General features: G+C 53.9%; 1 protein-coding gene across 10 annotated transcripts in view; it reads left to right on the forward strand.

The window, feature by feature from the left end:
- The window catches only part of TRPM2 (transient receptor potential cation channel subfamily M member 2), a 137,763-nt gene that overhangs the window by 960 nt on the left and 116,669 nt on the right, over positions 1-20,134 (forward strand). For 9 of the 10 annotated variants that reach the window (XR_010154459.1, XR_010154458.1, XR_010154460.1 and 6 more), the window contains exons 1-5: positions 2,483-2,732; positions 3,515-3,603; positions 14,020-14,188; positions 16,550-16,730; positions 18,967-19,133. Coding sequence is in view for 4 of the 10 variants with exons in the window: in XM_063803522.1 (XP_063659592.1) it covers positions 2,571-2,732; positions 3,515-3,603; positions 14,020-14,188; positions 16,550-16,730; positions 18,967-19,133 (768 nt within the window). In the remaining 6 variants the exon portion in view is untranslated. Of the gene's footprint in view, positions 1-2,466; positions 2,733-3,514; positions 3,604-14,019; positions 14,189-16,549; positions 16,731-18,966; positions 19,134-20,134 lie in introns of those variants that run through there. The other variant, XM_024352442.3, reaches the window with a different exon arrangement.

Consider the following 20,134-nt stretch of genomic DNA (forward strand, 5'->3'; position numbering starts at 1 on the left):
GGGAATCTGCTGGGCTGGGCTGGGCTGGCTGGGGGCGGGTGGGCACACCAGGATCCTCTTGAGTCGCCTGGTCCTGGGCTCGCGTGCCAACGAGTCTTCTTGAATTCGGCCTAGGTGATGGTGGTAGTGGTCTTCCCGCTGCCACCCCTGCCATGCGGGACCCCCGGGGCTGAGGGAGGGGCTGCTCAGTGGCTAACCCTGAAGGGTAGGGAACGCTACCCCAACCCACACTCCCTGGGGCTCCACTGCACCACTTTCTCCGGGAATAGCTCTGTGCAGGGCTTGGGTTTGGAAATCCACCCACATGGGGCCTTGCCTTGCTCAGGCCTGCTTCATGCATCTGTCTTCTGGAAGCTCATTTCCTACCTGCGTGCTCTCAACACTCACACCTGTGCCAGTTGCTTGTGGAGAATTTTAGCTGTGAACCAGGGTGGCCCAAGCTGTTCTCAGGTGACCTGTGAGAAAGGGATTGAGCCTGTAATTTTGGGTAGAAGAACCCCAGAAAGGGCTGGATGGGCCCTTGGAAGGTCGTTGCCAGGCCTGGGTTTTCAGGGTTCTGCACCCCTGGGCTGAGGCTGAGGCACCCGTCCTGTTGGGCACTGGGTCGAGCCATTGGCCCCCCCACAGCGGGCATCAGATGCTCACAGGGGCTCCTGGCTGCCTCCTGCAAAGTCGGGTGGTGCTGGAGCAGGTCTGACCTGCTTCCCAGGGCCCACTTGCCGCTGGGATTAGAGGAACCTGCACAAGACCCCAGGGGCTGTGCTGAGGTGGACAGCTGCCTGAAAGATGAGCGTGTGAACAGAACATGCTGGTCTTAAGGCAGAGAGTCCCACACCGTGGACCCTCCCGTCTGATGCTGGGGTCTTCGTTTCCAGCGTGGAGCCATCCTCATCCCGTGCAGGGTGGACCGCCTGCCTGGGGAGCCACCTGCAGTCTGGGTCCCCTTGCGGTGCCACTGCGATCTCTCTACAGCCTCCTCTTCCTCCTGCCACTGGGGACATCTCTGCCCCTCTGCTTCCCTCGGAAGCTGGGCCAGTGGCTGCGGGGACAGCTCATGGCCCTGGAAAGACCCCACTGGCATGCGGCACAACATCTGCTCTGAGAACTGCAGGAAAAGGCCGGGCAGGGCACCCCTGCCATCCTGCCAGTGAAGTTTACGGGTCTCGGAATGAGTGTGGCCAAGGGGCAAAGGGGAGGAGGGAGAGGGGGAGGTGGGGTTGCCTGAGAGTGCCTGCCCCAGGACAGCAGCCAGTAGCTCAGCCCCAAGTGCCCGGCACCGAGCTTCGAGCTGCGTGGCCCCGAAGAGGGGCTCAGTCACCTAATGTGATGAGGGGACGGCAGAGCAAAGGCTTGTCTGACAGTGACCGTCATGTGTAGTGGAGAGGACGTGGCCAGAGATCGGGTTTCAGGGCAGGGATGAGGGGGGAATTCCAGTCAGATCTTTTGCATCCCAGCAACCCTCCCCTTGACACCTTTGGGGCAGTGGCAGGGGATGACCATGGATGACCTCATGAGAACACTGTGGGTGTCAGGGACTCAGGGAGGCCCCGCAGGGCTTGAACATGCTTATGTTTCTCATTTGTAAAGGGAGGGCAGTCATCCGGCGGCTTCTTGTGGCCTCGGTGATGAAGGCCACATCAGAGCCAGGGAGAAAGGATATGAGAGAAAAAGATTCATTTGAATTATTGTCTTTTTCCTGGAGTGGAGAGATGTGGTACTCCCCAAAACTTCCTTTCTAGGCTGGGCACAGTGGCTCACGCCTGTAAAACCAGCACTTTGGGAGGCGGAGGCCGGTGGATCGCCTGAGGTCAGGAGTTTGAAACCAACCTGACCAACATGGTGAAACCTTGTTGCTACTAAATACAAAAAAATTTAGCAGGGTGTGGTGAAGGGCGCCCATAATCCCAGCTACTGGGGAGGCTAAGGCAGGAGAATCACTTGAACCCGGGAGATGGAGGTTGCAGTGAGCCGAGACTGCGTCACTGCACTCCAGCCTGAGCGACAAAGTGGGACTCCATCTCAAAAAACAAGAAGAAAAAGAAACTTCCTTTGTGGACAGTGAGGGCTATTTAAAAATTTTTTGGAATATGAAAGTAGTCACTGGTGTCTGGAAGCAGGAGCTGTGCAGAATTGTACAGTTGCGAAACCATGTCGCCGGCAGCTGGTGCTGGGGGTGGAGACTTCCCTGTGCGGTGCTCAGTGCAGCTGCACCCGTGGGGGAGGGAGCTCTTTCTCTGGCCCTGCAGTGACCTGAGGTTGTTACCATTATGAACGGCCGCTGGGACCCCCGCATGTGCATGTACTCCCCCAGAGTGTCCGGGGGCCCCAGCCAAGGGACACAGCTCAGGCAGCTGGGAACATGTGCAGGCTGATGAAGAGAACCGGGTGAGGGCTTCACTTGAGGAAGCATGTGACCAGGTCCTCTCAGAACATCAGCCTCATCTTCCTGTCTCTGATCTATTTCAGCAACCACCCCATGTGTCTCTAGAACCCCCAGTGTAGCGAGCTGGAGAGAGGGCAGCAGTCCTGAGGGCAGCAGGCCTGGTTGCAGCTGGCGTGGGGGTCTCAGGATGGAGCCCTCAGCCCTGAGGAAAGCTGGCTCAGAGCAGGAGGGCTTTGAGGGGCTGCCCAGAAGGGTCACTGACCTGGGGATGGTCTCCAATCTCCGGCGCAGCAACAGCAGCCTCTTCAAGAGCTGGAGGCTGCAGTGCCCCTTCGGCAACAATGACAAGGTAGGCTTTCTGCTGGTCAGCCTGCAGCTGGCACGTGGCCACGGAGGTCACCGTTGGGCAGGTCATAGCTTGAGGCTGTGACGACGGGGGTGGGAAAGGGTCTGCTGACCTTGGGGGCTCCTGCCCAACCATACCTTTGGGAGAACAGAACTTGGGAGGGTGATGCGTGTCTCGTCTTCTGTGGGTTGCATGACCATTTCCCATGGTTGGTCTGATTGGGAAATCACCGGGTTAACTAAAAAATGTTGCACTAGAGTCCTGGAAATCTGTTACCTGTGCTTACCTTGTTGCATAATGATTTCACATCCTTTATCCGATTGGGAGGGCCTGGGCCTGGGCTAGCTTCCCCCAAAGCCCTGGATACGAAGACACAAGTGTGTTGAAAGCACATGGCATCTTGCAGTCCCCTTGCCAGGCAGGCAGGAGGGTGGCTGCCCTTTTTCCGATGGTGCAAGATCCAGGTCCCCAGATCCCCAGCCTCCACGTTTTCCACCACACCATGTTGTTCCCAAGGAAGGTGGTGTTGCTGTAGAAACTGTAAAGTGCGCGCACATTCAAAATGGTCCCAAGAGGAAATGATTTCTTAGATTCATTCCTCCCTCCTGAATCCCCACCGGAGAGTCTTGGCAAGGTGCTTCTAATCTTTGGCTCAGGGTCGCGCAGGCTTCCTTCCTTCAAGCAAGTAGTGCGAAAGCTCCTCAAGGAGCTCAGATGTGTCTCCAGGGGGCTGGGTGTGCTCTTTCGAATGTTGGAAGATCTCAATGTGCCATCTTTACCTTCAGCAAGAAAGCCTCAGTTCGTGGATTCCTGAAAACATCAAGAAGAAAGAATGCGTGTATTTTGTGGAAAGTTCCAAACTGTCTGATGCTGGGTAAGTGACGTGATTTGTGTGTAAGACCTCTGACTTCTTCCTTCCGATCCTACATGGAGTAGCTGATCAGGCCAAGACCCCTCAGGGCCTCAGTGAAGGGTCACTGGAGATATCTCTGTCTCCATACGAGGCTTAGAGTCCACAGAGCATTTCCACCTAACCCTTGCAAGCCTCCTGTCGGGGACAGTTGACCCTCATCCTGCCTCGCAGGTGCAGGGACCAAAGTGCAGAGTTTAGGTGACTTGTTCAGGGTCATAACGGCACTATCGCGCGGCGAGGCCCAGTGGTTTGAACACAGATGCATCCTCTAATCCTCTCATTTCCACACCTGCCCCCACCCCAAGAGAGAGAGTCCCAGGGTCCAGGAACTGGAAGGGACTTAGGGAGAATCCACGGCCAGAAGACTGCCCCCCTGCACAGCTTGCCAAAGCCAGAGGCCCGACTTGCCCCCAGGCCCCACAGAGCCCCCTTTGCCCCTCCTCCCCACAGAGCCCATGACTCAGGTGTGGCCAAGACCCCTGCCCAGGCAACATGGCCACTGTCTCTGAGTGGCTGGATATGGCCCTCCGGAGCCGATGGTGCTCCCCGCAGTTGGCGCCCCTTTAGGCACGAACAAAGTGTTGATTCATGTTTGTGTGCCCTCCCCGAGCAACACCCATTTCATGCTCTTCCATAAACGGGCCACACGCTTCCTCCTTTTACTCCATTGCCTGGTGAGCTCCTACTTCTCGCTCAAGGCCTATTGCAGATGCCGCCTCTGCCGTGCAGCCTTCCGTGACTATACAACCTCTACCAGGAAGTGAGCTTCCCTCCTACCGCACCGTGTGTTTCTCTTTGATCCCAGCTGTCATGCTGTAACTGTGTGGCTTTGTGTTCATCTTTCTTGCTAGCTGCTGAGCTTTTGGGGGCCTGGGACGGAAGCAGAGTATTGTATTAATTCCCAGAGAGTGGCCTTCAGCTCATATTTACTGAATATGGGGAGGGAGAAGCATCGTGTGCTTGGGAAATAGAAGAAGACTGTGTTGCCCCAGGGTACCTCTAGTGTACTTGGTACGTCATCAGAGTTTCACGGTCGCCAATACAACAGCTGTCCCTCGGCATCCCTGGGGAATTGTTCCCGGACACCCACGGATACCAAAATCCCATATCTCGTATCAGTCCCAAAATCTCATATCAAGTCACTGATATGAGATGGTGTGGTATTTGCATATAAACTACGTACATCCTTCAGCATACTTTAAATCATCTCTAGATTACTTATAATACCTGATACAATGTAGATGTTATAAAAATAGTTATACTGCATTTAAAAAATTTGTATTTTTGGGCCGGGCATGGTGGCTCACGCCTGTAATCCCAGCACTTTGGGAGGCCGAGGCAGGCGGATCACGAGGTCAGGAGATCGAGACCATCCTGGCTAACACGGTGAAACCCCGTCTCCACTAAAAATACAAAAAATTCTCCAGGCGTGGTGGCGGGCGCCTGTAGTCCCAGCTACTCGGGAGGCTGAGGCAGGAGAATGGCGTGCGCCCGGGAGGCGGAGCTTGCAGTGAGCCGAGATAGTGCCATTGCACTCCAGCCTGGGCGACAGAGTGAGACTCCATCTCAAAAAAAAAAAAAAAAAAAGTTGTATTTTTTGTTGTTATGTGGGTTTTTTCTTTTTCTTTTTCTTTTTTGAGACAGAGTCTTGCTCTGTCACCCAGCCTGGAGTGCCGTGGCATGATCTTGGCTCACTGCAACCTCCACCTCCCGGGTTCAAGAGATTCTCCTGGCTCAGCTTCCCGAGTAGCTGAGACTACAGGCGTGCGCCACCACGTCTGGCTAATTTTTGTATTTTTAGTAGAGATGGGGTTTCACCACGTTGGCCAGGCTAGTCTCAATCGAACTCCTGACCTCAAGTGATCCACCCGCCTTGGCCTCCCAAAGTGCTGGGATTACAGGTGTGAGCTACCGTGCCCGGCCAATGTGTTGTTATTTTATTTTTTTTGAGACGGAGTCTCGCTCTGTCTCCCAGCTGGAGTGCAGTGGTTCAATCTCAGCTCACTGCAACCTCTACATCCCGGGTTCAAGCGATTCTCCTGCCTCAGCCTCCCGTGTAGCTGAGATTACAGGCATGCGCCACTACGTCTGGCTAATTTTTGTATTTTTAGTAGAGATGGGGTTTCACCATGTTGGTCAGACTGGTCTCAAACTCCTGACCTCGTGATCCACCCGCCTCAGCCTCCCAAAGTGCTAGGATTACAGGCGTGAGCCACCGCATCCGGCCATGTTATTTTTAATTTTTTTTTTTCCTGAATATTTTTAGTCTGCGTTTGGCTGAATCTGCAGATGCAGAACTCGCGGCCATGGAGGGCTGGATGTACAGACAGTGATGAAGAGCCCCATGTGGAAGGAGCGGGGTCTGTAGAGCAGTGGTACTCCAGCCTCGGAGCGCACCCTTGTTACTAGAAAGGGGTCCCGATCCAGACCCCAAGGGTGGGTTCTTGGATCTCACACAAGAAAGTATTTGGAGCAAGTCCACAGAGTAAAGTGAAAGCAAGGTATTAACAATGTAAAGGAATAAAAGAATGGCTCCTCCATAGGCAGAGCAGCCCTGAGGGCTGCTGCTTGGCTGTTTTTTTTTTTTTTTTTTTGAGACGGGGTCTCACTCTGTCGCCCAGGCTGGAGTGCAATGGCGTGATCTTGGCTCGCTGCAACCTTCGTCTCCCAGGTTCATGCGATTCGCCATGTTGGCCAGGCTGGTCTGGAACTCCTGACCTCAGGTGATCCACCAGCCTCGGCCTCCCAAAGTGCTGGGATTTCAGGCATAAGCCACCGTGCTTGGCTGGTTGGCTATTTTTATGGTAGTTTTGGATCATGTGCTTAACAAGGGTGGATTATTCATGAGTTTTATGGGAAAGGGGCGGGGATTTCCCAGAACTGATTTCCTCTTTCTTTCAGACCATACAGGGTATTTCTGATGTTGCCATGGCATCTGTCAACTGTCATGGTGCTGGTGGGAGTGTCTCTTACATGTTAATATATTATAATTAGCGTGTAATGGGCAGCGAGGATAACCAGAGCCCACTTTTGTCGCCATCTTGGTTTTGGTGGGTTTTAGCCAGTGTCTTGTACCCTGTTTTATCAGCAAGGTCTTTGTGACCTGTGTCTTGTGCCGACCTCTTGTCTCATCCTGTGACTTAGAATGCCTTAACCGTCTGGGAAGGCAGCCCAGCAGGTTTCAGCCTGATTTCACCCTGTGCCTATTCAAGATGGACTCACTCTGGTTTGAACGCCGCTGACACCCTGACCTGCTGTGTCCTGAGAAGCCTAGGTGAGGCCCCGTGGGTCTGGGGCCTCTGCTGGTCGGCTCTGCGTGCTTCTCACATGGAAGTGGAAACCCTTGGGGCAGCAGGGCCCAGAGAGGAAGGGGTGCTGACCTGGATCAGATGTAAGCAGGACAGACTTGCTTCTGGAGGTCCCCAAAGCCATCCCCCATGCTCAGGGGTTTGCTAGGACTCACAGCTGTGCACACAGCTAAGGTTTATCATGGTGAAGGCCTACGTGATGGGCTTGGCAAGGGAGAAAGACACAGGCCGAGTCTGGAGAATCTGAGGGCAGGCTGCTGCTGCTCTCCTGTGCAGGCGCCATGCATGCTCCTTCCTCCAGCCGAGAAGAACGTGGCAACCTGCAAAGCCCATTCGAGGCTCAGAGCCCAGGGCGTGCATCCTGCACTGGCCACGTGGGCCCCTCTGCATGGCAACCACCCAAATCCCAGACTCCCAGCAGGAAAGCAGCTGTTCAGCATAAACCCATTGCAGGAACAGTCCAGGCCCGGCAAAGCACTCCTAGCAGTCAGGGGACGGAGAGACGCTCCAAAAGCCCCGTTCCCAGACACCACCTTGAAAGCAGGCCCCTCTGAGAAGGCAACCTGAGATCTGCTGCACCGAGTCTGTCCCGCACAGAAGTCTCTTTCATCTCACCAACCACGGTGGTCACTGCAGCAGCATGGGAAGAGGGACCAGGTGTGTTCCTGGCTGTTCCTTCCTGAGGAGTGGATGGAATGTCCCTCCTTCTTGTGGAAAGACCAGGGCGGAACGAGTGGTGAGCATCGTCTGCCAAAAACACAGCTTTTGAAGCAGATTTATTTATACCACTTACATGTTTCCATTAAGCATGGTAGGGTCTTCCCACCCCACTCGTCCAGACCTGGAGCCCCTCGACACCCGCCCGGGTAATCCCACTGCTTAGCCCCACGTCCTGGTAACCCTCCTCAGCTCTGCACAGACTCGTCTCATTTCCGTGTCTGCTGTGGCCACCCTAGTCCAGACCTTTGTGCTCACATTTTGCCACCATGGATCTCATGACCTTGGGCAGATGACTTCTCTTCCCTGGGCCACCAATCCTCATCTGTGAAGCGCAGAGACTGGAGGGGATGCCTCAGAATTCAGGCGCACATGCGGTGGGGGTGGGGGGGCAGGGAGCCCCCCTCGGGTGGCAGGAAGGAGCCCAGGTTGGAGAGAATACACCTCCAAGAGCTCTCATTTCCCGTGGGGTGCCGGGGGTGGTGTCCCGTTTACGCCTATCTGGGCCGAGTTCCGAGCTCTCCGGTGATGTAATTTCTGGATCAGTGGCCGCAATGCAGTTTCCAGCATCACATCAGGCTTGCAAACGCCATGCAGGTTCAAGTTCCAATCTCATCAGAGGTGATCGTTCAAAGACAAGAGGGACAGGAGGTAGCTTGTGATAGGCTGTTAGGAACATACAAGGACATTTGGGGCAGCATTGGAGCAAGACGGGAGAGCTCAGGTCCTTGTCTAGGGAACTCCTTTCCCCACCTCCGACCCAGGTCTCTCATCCATAAACAGTGGAGGTCACATTGTGTCCGGAGTTGGTTCCTTCCCGTGGGTTCTTGGTCTCGCTGACTTCAAGAATGAAGCCAGGGACCTTCACGGTGAGCGTTACAGCTCTTGAAGGTGTAACGGACCCAAAGAGTGAGCAGCAGCAAGATATATTGTGAAGAGCAAAAGAACGAAGATTCCACAGCGTGGAAGGGGACCCGAGAAGTTTGCCGCTGCTGGCTGGAGGGGTGGCCAGCTTTTATTCCCTCATTTGTCCCCGCCCGTGTCCTGCTGATTGGTCCATTTTACAGTGTGCTGATTGGTCCATTTTACAGAGCACTGCTTGGTCCATTTTACAGTGTGCTGATTGGTCCATTTTACAGAGCACAGCTTGGTCCATTTTACAGTGTGCGGATTGGTCCATTTTACAGAGCACAGCTTGGTCCATTTTACAGTGTGCAGATTGGTCCATTTTACAGAGCACAGCTTGGTCCATTTTACAGTGTGCTGATTGGTCCATTTTACAGAGCACAGCTTGGTCCATTTTACAGTGTGCGGATTGGTCCATTTTACAGCGCACGGCTTGGTCCATTTTACAGTGTGCGGATTGGTCCATTTTACAGTGTGTGGATTGGTCCATTTTACAGAGCACCAATTGGTCCATTTTACGGTGTGCTGATTGGCGCATTTTACAATCCTCTTGTAAGACAGAAAAGTTCTCCAAGTCCGCACCCAATCCAGAAGTCTAGCTGGCTTTACCTCTCAACATCAGGTGCTCGCAAGATCCCTGCAAGTCTGAAGTGCCTTGAGCGTGACCTTAGGGGTTTGTACGGATTTGGATTTGTAGGGTGCACATCTGGGAAAAATTATTTTTCCCATTTTAATGATTGAGAAACTGATTGTAGAAACATCCGAGATCACACAGTCAATACCTGGTGGGGAAACTTGTTTCCTTTCTCACTGCTCAGTGGTCTTTCCCCTGTGCCATCTGGTTCAGGTTTCATCTGGTTTTAGACTTTTTTTTTTTTTTAATTCCCTTATTTGTCCCCGCCCATGTCCTGCTGATTGGTCCATTTTACAGAGTGCTGATTGGTCCATTTTTTTCCTGTCTCATCTCTGTGTGTGTGTATATATATATATATGTCCATTTTTTTCCCGTCTCATCTATGTGTGTGTGTGTGTGTGTGTGTGTATATATATATATATATATTTTTTTTTTTTTTTTTTTTTTTGAGACGGAGTCTTGCTCTGTCGCCCAGGCTGGAGTGCAATGGCCCGATCTTGGCTCACTGCAACCTCCACCTCCCGGGCTCAAGCGATTCTCCTGCCTCAGCCTCCTGAGTAGCTGGGACTACAGGTGTGCACCATCACACCTGGCTAATTTTTGTATTTTTAGTAGAGACAGGGTTTCACCATATTAGCCAGGCTGGTCTTGAACTCTTGATGTTGTGATCCGCCCACCTCAGCCTCCCAAAGTGCTGGGATTACAGACATGAGGCACCATGCCCAGCCTCATCTGAACTTTTCTAGGTTATTTGTTACCAGCAAAAAATTGGAATCTAAAAATATGGTGGATTTCCAATTAAACAAGTTACAAAGAACACATAAATTTATCTCTTCTTGCCCTGACACACCAATGAATTGCAGTAAAGGAACAAAAAGACTTCAACCCACAAAGAAAAAAGAGGGAAGTTAGCAGTTGAAGAAAGAGATTGCCGCATTCTTGCTCTGGCAAGGAAGGGGAGGAGGCAGAGTAGCAGGTCCTGAAGGCTGGCGACTCGGGCAGCTCCTGCCGTCCCCAGGCGAGGGGAGGAGGTGGGAGACCTTGGGCGAGGTGCTAGCCCCATGTCATCTGCTTGGAGCCTCCATTTGTGTGTGCTTTTAACTTTTTATTTTGAAATAATTACAGATGTACAGAAGTTCCAAAGATACTACAGATGGGCCCCACGGTTCCCCCTGTGGCTACATTCTGCATAACTGTAGTACAGTACCCAAGCCAGGAATTAAAGCTGGTAGAATGCATGTGTTTAGTTTTATGTCTTTTTTTTTTTTTTTTTTTTTTTGAAATGGAGTTTTGCTCTGCTGCCCAGGCTGGAGTGCAGTGGCACCACACCAGCTCACTGCAATCTCCGCCTCCTGGGTTCAAGCAATTCTCCTGCCTCAGCCTCCTGAGTAGCTGGGACTACAGGTGAGCACTACCACGCCCAGCTAATGTTTATATTTTTAGTAGAGATGGGGTTTCACCATGTTGGTCAGGCTGGTCTCGGACTCCGGACCTCAACTGATCTGTCTGCCTCGGCCTCCCAAAGTGCTGGGATTACAGGTGTGAGCCACTGCTCTTGGCCTTATGTCATTTTTCACATGTGTATTTGGGTAACTACCACCGTGGTCAAGATACAGCACTGTCCGTCTCCACCGAGCTGTTCCTGTACTTCCTCCGTATGGTCAGCTCACCTCCTCCCCCATCATCCCTGATCCCTGCAACCACCAGTCTTTCTTCATGCCTATCATTGTGTCATTTCAAGGATGTTACATCAATGGAATCATATGCTACATGACCCGTGTCTTTTCCCCTCAGCACAGCGCGCTTGATATCCATCCAAGTTGCTGCTTGTGTCAATATTATTATTGTTATTATTTTTGAGATGGAGTCTCATTCTCTTGCCTAGGCTGGAGTGCAATGGCACGATCTCAGCTTACTGCAACCTCCGCCTCCCGGCAACTGGGAGTAGCTGGGACTACAGGCATGTGCCACCACGCCTGGCTAATTTTTGTATTTTCAGTAGAGACAGGGCTTCACCGTGTTGTCCAGGATGGCTTTGAACTCCTGACCTCAAGTGATCCACTCACCTTGGCCTCCCACAGTGCTGGGATTACAGGTGTGAGCTACCACACTCGGCCTTGTGTCAATATTATTTAACTGCTGAATATTCCTTTCCCTTTCGCCTTGCCTGTGTCATTACACTTCAAGTGAGATTTTGGTAGACGTCAAATAATTGGGTCCTATTTTTTAAAATACATTCTGTCAATCTGTTTTTTAATTGTTATATTTAGAAAATTTATATTTAGTGTAATTATTGGTATGTTAGGGCTTATGTCTGCCATTTTATTTTTTGTTTTCTGTTTGTTCTTTTTTTTTTTTTGCCTTCTTGTGGGTTACTTGAACATTTTTTTAGAATTCTATTTTGATTATTCATACTATTTTTGTTTTTTGGAGACAGAGTCTCACTCTGTTGCCCAGGCTGGAGTGCAGTGGCACGATCTCGGCTCATTACACCCTCCACCTCACTGGGCTCAGGTGATCCTCCCACCTCAGTCTCCTGAATAGCTGGGACTACAGGCATGCACCACCATGCCCAGTTAATTTTTGTATTTTTGGTAGAGACAAGGTTTGGCCATGTTGGCCAGGCTGGTCTCAAGCTCCTGAGCTCAAGCAATCTGCCCACCTTGGCCTCCCAAAGTGTTCGGATTACAGGCGTGAGCCACTGCTTACACCATACTATTTTTGAGTGTATCTTCTTGTATCACTTTTTCTTAAAGGGGTTGCTCTAGATAGTATATTATATAATACAGCTTATCACAATCTGCTGATGTTGACATTTTACCAGTTTGAGTGAAGTATAGAAACATTATCTCCTTTTACATCTCTGTCCCCTTCTTAATCTATAATATAATTGCTTGAAATATTTCTTCTACATATATTGAAATGAGGGCCGGGCATGGTGGCTCAAGCCTGTAATCCCAGCACTTTGGGAAGCCGAGGTGGGCGGATCACGAGGTCAGGAGATGGAGACCATCCTGGCTAACACGGTGAAACCCCGTCTCTACTAAAAATACAAAAAAAAAAAAAAAAAGCCAGATGTGGTGATGGGCGCCTGTGGTCGCAGCTACTTGGATGAGGTGGGAGAGTGGCGTGAACCTGGGAGGCGGAGCTTGCAGTGAGCAGAGATCGGCGCCACTGCACTCTAGCCTGGGTGACAGAGCGAGACTCCATTTCAAGAAAAAAAAAAAGAAAGAAAGAAAACCATGTCAGATAGTGTTATAATTTTTGCTTTAGCCATCAAACATCAGTTATGAAATTCAAGGGGTTACTCTTTTTGATATTCTTTCTTCCTTTCAGATATTCCAAAATTCCTTTTCTTGTTTCCTTTCTGTTTAGAGAATGTCCTTTAGCCATTCTTTTAGGGTGTATCTGCTGGTGACAAATTCCCTAGCCTTCCTTCAATTAAGAAGGTCCCAACTTCCTGTCATTTCTGAGGTGTTTTTTTGTTTTTTTTGAGGAGTCTCCCACTGTCTCCCAGGCTGGAGTGCAGTGGCACCATCTGGGCTCACTGCAACTTCCACCTCCTGGGTTCAAGCGAGTCTCCTGCCTCAGCTTCCCGAGTGGCTGGGGTTACAGGCTGCTGCCACCATGCCCAGCTGATTTTTTAGATTTTAGTAGAGACAGGGTTTCACCATGTTGGCCATGTTGGTCTCGAACTCCTGACCTTGTGATCCACCCGCCTCAGCTTCCCAAAGGGCTGGGATTATAGGCGTGAGCCACTGCGCCTGGCCGCTTTTAAAAGTTTTTATTTGTTTTTAGTTTTTGGAAGTTTAACTGTTATGTGTCTTGGCATGTATCTCTTTGGATTTATCCTGTCTGGTGTTCACTCAGATTGTGGCGTGTGTAGGTTTATGCCTTTTTTGTCAAATATGGGAAATTTTGGCCATGACTTCTTAACATACATTTTCAGGATCACCGTCTTTTTCTTTTCCTTCTGGAACTCTGAGCATGAATGTATGATCTTTTGTTATAGTGCTGCAGGTCCCAGAGCTTTTGTTTACTTGTGTATTTTTTCTTTGTTGTTGTTTGTTTGTTTTCTCTCTGTTGTTCTTATTGGGCAATTTCTACTGTTATATCTTCCTGCTCCTGGGTTCTTTCCTCTGTCTCCTCCATCCTGCTGTTGGGTCCATCCTTTGAGTTTTTTATTTCAGTTACTGCATTTTTCAGCTCTAAAGTTTGCATTTGGTATATCTTCTCTTTTTTTACTGGAAATTTATGTTTTTTCATTTGTTTTGAGCATGTTCATGATGGCTTGTTGAAGCATTTCTAATGTGGCTGCTTTAAAATCATTTTCAGATAATTCTAACATCTGTGTCATCTTGGCGTTGGTGGCTGTTAGCTGTCTTTTTTCATCCTGGTTGAGATTTTCCTGTCTCTTGTTAAAACTAGCGATGTTTGATTGAAACCTTGATAGTTTAGATTTTATGTTAAGAGACTCAAGATCTTGAGTTTTAGCTGGTCCTCTTGACATGTCTATGGTGAAGGAAGGAGGTCCCCCCATCACTGCCCCACGAAGGGTGAAGTCTAAGCCCCCCTGTAGCCTCCACTGATCCACTGACACTTCCTGGGGAGGCTTCTTGTTACTGCTGAGGGTGAGAAGAGTTCCAGCCCACCATTAGGCCTTTGCTGCCTCCCCCATGGCTGGAAGGGCAGGTGCTTTGTTTTTGCTGGGTGGGGGAAGGTTGCGGCTTTCCACTGGGCCTCCTCTGATGCCTTCACAGGGAGCAGGAAGGGCACCACACTCCCTGGGTGACTGGTGCTGTGTCTTTGCAGGAAGGTGGTGTGTCAGTGTGGCTACACGCATGAGCAGCACTTGGAGGAGGCTACCAAGCCCCACACCTTCCAGGGCACACAGTGGGACCCAAAGAAACATGTCCAGGAGATGCCAACAGATGCCTTTGGCGACATCGTCTTCACGGGCCTGAGCCAGAAGGTGAAAAAGGTTGGTTTCCATCACTCTCGCTCTGAACTGTAGGTGGAGCTGCATGGCCCCACAGTGACACGCGGTGGTCGGCATTTCCTGGGGCAAGAGCAGGAGGCTGGCAAAGCTCCAGGGTGCATAGAGCCCACTGCACAGCAAAGGAAGCGGCGGGGAGGGGCTCTGCAAGGCAAGCAAGAGATGCACCCCACTCTCAGAGTGCTTGGCCATCTGCAAAGCAGGGTGGGGCACAGTGAGCTTTCTAGGAAGGTGCAAGCTGGGAGTGGTGAGTGAATTCTGGCTGGGTGTCCCTGGGCGGCATTTGTCAGGGCCTGGGAGGGAGTAGGGAGGAAGGAGAGGGATGCAGGACACAGATGCGCTCAGGGTGTGCTAGGAGAATGGTAGGAGGGGTGTGGGAAGGGAGGGAAAAGCTGGGGGAAGGGGCCCAGGATAGCAGGGAGGCCCATGTGGCAAGTCTGGAAGCAAACGCGAGAGTCCTTGCAAGGAGGCTGGGCCAGGCATGGCGGGATCCAGGCTGAGCCTGGCCTGCAGGAGAGCGCTGTGAGGGTGCAGACTGCTGGAGGGAGGCCCAGGTGCAGGGTTGGGTTCTGTCGTGCACAACCTCACTGAGGTCCCTGGACCAGCCATCTCCGACCAATTCTCAGGCCCCATCCCAGGCCTGTGGAGTCAGAGGCTCGGCCCCTTGCATGTTGACCAGCCTTCTGGAGGGTTCTGAGACTCGCGTGTTGACCAGCCTTCTGGAGGGTTCTGAGACTTGTGTGTTGACCAGCCTTCTGGAGGGTTCTGAGACTTGCATGTTGACCAGCCTTCTGGAGGGTTCTGAGACTTGCGTGTTGACCAGCCTTCTGGAGGGTTCTGAGACTTGAGTGTTGACCAGCCTTCTGGAGGGTTCTGAGACAGTGATTGGGTGCCACTGTCCTGGAGGTGGGGAGGGAGGCACTGATCTCTGTGCTGGGGTCTGGAGCCCCGACCTTGGTACCTGTCGAGTGTGACCTGTCCACTCAATGCGTGGTGTTGCCATGAGGTGGCCAAAGAGGTTGAGTGGGGCAGGTCCCGGAGACGGGGTCATGTGGACCCAGGCTTCCTGGCTGGCACAGCCCCTGAGCCACCCTGTGTCACCATGACACATGGGTGTTCTCCAGGCCCCTGGGCCCCTCTGTCGCTGTGGTCACGGGGACAGTCCTGTTGTTGGGTTTCAGTTGAGGGATTGAGGTATGGGGAGGCCCCACCCTTTGTCTGAGGCCACCGTGGCCGTGGCAGTGGTGGGTTTGAATCCAGCTGCGTCTGAGCCTGGGGTCTGGCTGCATCCCTCCCCCAACCCCCCGGCTTCTCCCAGCCCCCTCCCTGCAGCTGCCGACAGGGGCCGGTGGAGTGAGGGAGAAACGCCTGTGGCCTGACAGTGAGGGACACCAGGGACACAGACCCTGTGCTGCAGCAGGTCTGCCTCGAAGCCCGGGAGCGTCCACCATGCAGGCCACAGCCCTGCTCCTCCCAGGGAGACCAGCACCTCCAGATGCCTGGTGGACCCGGTGGGACCCACGTTCTGATGGTGACAGGCACCGTGCTTATGGGTTAACTGGACCTTCTTTAGTGACAATGCCACCACATGTTTGTTTTGAGGGCACCTAATGGCATTTCTGGATTTCACCCATCACCTTTGTGTCTCTGGTAGGCCAATCCCGGCGGAGATTGCAGACCCGGCTGGGTCTCTTCAGACACAGCCCGCCTAGCGGAACAGGGAAAGTCCGCTGTGTACTTGGGAGGGTCTCCTGGAGGACGGGGGGGCCAGAGTGACGACAGAGCCTGGGAGAGCCGTGTTCAGACGGGAGGCAGAGGAAGCTGGGCCCACTGAGTCCCCAGGACGGGCCAGGGCACAGGGGCCACAGAGCAGAGGGGATAGGGCAGAGGGGACAGGAGAGGGGACAGGAGAGGGGGCAGTGCTGGGTGCACAAGGACAGAAGGGCAGAGACCCCGGTGCAGGAGCTGATTAGACCCGGGGGAGGCAGGGCCCAGGCGCTACGGCGGGAATTGGAGTCTGTGCTGGCGCATGTTTGGGAGGCGCTCCCAAAATCGAGAGGAAGAGGAAAAAGTGGTTGCCGTCGGGGCACGAGGGCTGGGGGTGGTTTGCTGAGGGCGATCCTGGTCCCCAAAGGACAGCCTGTTGCTCCTGGCTTGGGCCTCTCTGCCTCCCTCTTCTCTCGTGATCTGTGCCCTGCCCACATGGGGACCCCTTTTCTGGGTCTGAGCCGGAAAGGTGTGCGGTGTCTGCCGCCCACTGGGGCCTCTCTGCATGGCCTGTGTGGGTCGGTGCTGTCCCTGACCACTGACACAGGGGTTCCCTCCGCCATTTTCCCTTTCCTGCAGTACGTCCGAGTCTCCCAGGACACGCCCTCCAGCGTGATCTACCACCTCATGACCCAGCACTGGGGGCTGGAGGTCCCCAATCTCTTGATCTCGGTGACGGGGGGGGCCAAGAACTTCAACATGAAGCCGCGGCTGAAGAGCATTTTCCGCAGAGGCCTGGTCAAGGTGGCTCAGACCACAGGTAACTCGGAGGCTGGAGGGACACGAGGCCCCGGCGGGTGGGGTGGGCTGTGGAGGCAGTGCTGGGGCAATCAGGGCCATCAGGACCCAAAAAGTCCCTGGGAGCCGCCGAGGCTGTGCCCCAGCCTGAGTCGGACCCATGCACCTCTCACCTGGGCACAGCTGCTCCCTGACGCCCGGTGCTCCCCCTGGCTTGCCTGTGGGCTGGAGATGGCTCAGTGCATGGCCTGCTGGTGCCCAGGGCCAAGCAGAGATGAGAACCTCGGTGGCCTGGGAACCTTGGTGGCCTGAGAACCTTGGTGGCCTGGGAACCTTGGTGGCCTGAGAACCTTGGTGGCCTGGGAACCTTGGTGGCCTGGGAACCTCGGTGGCCTGGGTGCACGGCTGGGGCCAGCACTGCGGGCCATTTGTAGGGGGTCAGCGAGAGTTCCCGGTCATCAAGCTTTCCATTATCGCGTTTTTCCATCAAAATCAGGCAAGGAACATTATTATTTCCATCTCTTCACTTAAGGCAACTGCCTGGTTGGAGTCAAATCACCTCCCAAGATTGCACCACTGGTGAGAGCCAGGCAGGGACCCAGTCCTGGTGGATGGTGTGAGATCCCAGGTGCCGTGACCTGGTGCCCCGCCCCACCCTAATTCCATGGGGAGGGGGCCCCAAGTCCTCAAGGCTCCCTGGGCCTCCCTGGAGGGGACTGTGGATGAATAGTGAGGCCCTGAGGTGATTACTTGGCAATGTTGCGTCTGGATGGGCCTAGAGTCACCCTGCTCTTCCTGGGGTCTGGTCTTTGCCTCGCAGTGGAGTCGTAACTGAGCCTGACTTGGCCTGCATGGCTCACAGAGTCCTCAGTTTCATTGTCTGCCTGGTGAGCGTGAGGCACGGCTGCATCTTTTGACCTGTGAGCCCCACAGCCCTGCTTGTAAAATGACCAGACCTTTTCTCAGCCTGGTCACATGGGACTCGGTTTAACGCAGGTCACCATCCCACAGGCTCTTTCTGAAGCTTTGCCGCCTCAAATAATGCCATGGATTTGTTCAGGTCTCACCTGCTCCAGGTCTTGATGTTGCATTTTTTTAGCTTTCAATATCCGTGTCCTTGTTGTCCGCTTCCTGGCCCAAAGCCAGTACCACCTCTTCAATTGTTATCTTTCTATCTATCTATCTCCATCCTTCCATCCATCCATCTATTTATTTTTGAGACAGGGTCTCGCTCTGTTCCCCAGGCTGGAGTGCAGTAGCACGATCTCAGCTCATTGCAGCCTCGACCTCTTGGGCTCAGGTGATACTCCTGCCTCTGCCTCCTGAGTTGCTGGGACTAGAGGCGTATGCCACCATGCCAGGCTAATTTTTGTAGAGACAAGGTCTATGTTGTCCAGGCTGGTCTTGAACTCCTGGGCTCAAGTAATCTTCCTGCCTTGGCCTCCCAAAGTGCTGGGATAACAGGCGTGAGCCACCGTGCCTGGCCGATTGGCTGTTTTTTTGTTTTTTTTTGTTTTTTTTTTGGAGTCAGAGTCTTGCTCTGTCACCCAGGCTGGAGTGCAGTGATGGTGGTGCTATCTCAGCTCACTGCAACCTCTGCCTCCTGAGTTCAAGCAATTCTCCTGCCTCAGCCTCCTGAGTAGCTGGGACTGCAGGTGTGTGCTACCATGCCTGGCTAATTTTTGTATTTTTAGTAGAGACGGGGTTTCACCATGTTGGCCAGGCTGGTCTCGAACTCCTGACCTCAGGTGATCTGCCCGCCTCGGCCTCCCAAAGTGCTGGGATTACAGGCGTGAGCCACTGTGCCCGGCCGGAGGTGTGTTTCTTACAGGGGTGGCTGCAAACCACCAGCAGCAGATGGCGGGTGGGAGGTGGGGGGCATCCTTCCTAGGGACCAGGCTGAGTGTTGGGAGCGAGGAAGCACTCTGCCGCACCTGGGTCCTGAAAGCTGGGAGGAAAAGGGAAAGCAAAATACAAGAATGCAGAGAGGTGCTGAGAACCGCGATCCTGAGACTGGGGCCTGAGGAGGCGGCAGGGACCGGGAGAGGGGCGGGGCCTGCTCCTGTTCCCACCCCACCTGAGCGCGTGGGAACCTGGGTTCCTTACACCTGATGCTGGTTTGAAAGCCCCTGAGTGAAGAGCGCTGCGTTGATGGGGGCGGGGCATCGCTGAGCCTAGAGGGGCTCAGGCGTCAGGCTCCTGGGTGTCAGAGTGCCCCTCAGTGCTGCGGGGCCTGCCCACCCGTGCTCCTTCCCCAGGGGCCTGGATCATCACAGGGGGGTCCCACGCCGGCGTCATGAAGCAGGTAGGCGAGGCAGTGCGGGACTTCAGCCTGAGCAGCAGCTACAAGGAAGGCGAGCTCATCACCATCGGAGTCGCCACCTGGGGCACTGTCCACCGCCGCGAGGGCCTGATCCATCCCACGGTGAGTGCGGCCCCCTAGGGAGGGGAGCCTAAGACCAGGGGTGTGGGTGAGGTCTGACCGGGCGCTGTGGGGGGCAGGCGGAGTGTGCAGGGGCCGGGGTGTGGGTGACGTCTGACCGGGTGCTGTGGGGAGCAGGTGGAGTGTGCAGGGGCCGGGGTGTGGGTCTGGCCGGGTGCTGTGGGGAGCAGGTGGAGTGTGCGGGGGCCGGGGTGTGGGTGAGGTCTGACCGGGTGCTGTGGGGAGCAGGTGGAGTGTGCGGGGGCCGGGGTGTGGGTGACGTCTGACCAGGTGCTGTGGGGAGCAGGTGGAGTGTGCAGGGGCCGGGGTGTGGGTGACGTCTGACCGGGTGCTGCGGGGAGCAGGTGGAGTGTGCGGGGGAGGCGGGCGCACTCAGGAGATTGGGTGCAACTCCCGGCCCACCCCGACCCAGGTGACCCCGGACAAACGGCTAACTTGGCTGGACTCTGGTATCTCCCTCAAGGTTGTAAGAGGGGTCCACGTGACAGTCACTCGCTGCGAGGGTTCCGCTAACAGAGCGGAGGGAGGGGGCGTGGCCAGCAGGCAGCTGGGTGGGGCTGAGCCAGGGCGATCCGACCCCGAACGGGAGCTTTTAGCACTTTGAGTCCCTGTACTCAGAGGTGTCCTGCAGCCGGGAATCCCACTGTGCTGTGGTCCCTGGCAGCCAGCACCCACCCCCAGCTTCTCCGTCAAGGATGAGGACGGAGCACTCCTGCCTCTGATTAACTGGACGCAGGAGAAGCAGTTGCTTTAATCCGGAGCCTTGAGTTGGGACAGATAATGAGTCATTCAACCAGATTTTCCAAGGACACACTAACTTTGGTATGATGCGTGTGTGCCCCTGAATCCACGTGGTCACGAAAGCCCAGGGAACACTGGCCTGTGACTCACTGAGCAGGTTCCCTCGTTACCCCAAGGGGTGATTTACTCCTCTGGCAGCGACACGGACACTGTGTGTCCATTCCCCGGGGCAGGTGGAGGAC

Source organism: Pan troglodytes, chromosome 22 (genome assembly GCF_028858775.2).
Source record: "Pan troglodytes isolate AG18354 chromosome 22, NHGRI_mPanTro3-v2.0_pri, whole genome shotgun sequence".
NCBI classification, from domain to species: Eukaryota; Metazoa; Chordata; class Mammalia; order Primates; family Hominidae; genus Pan; species Pan troglodytes.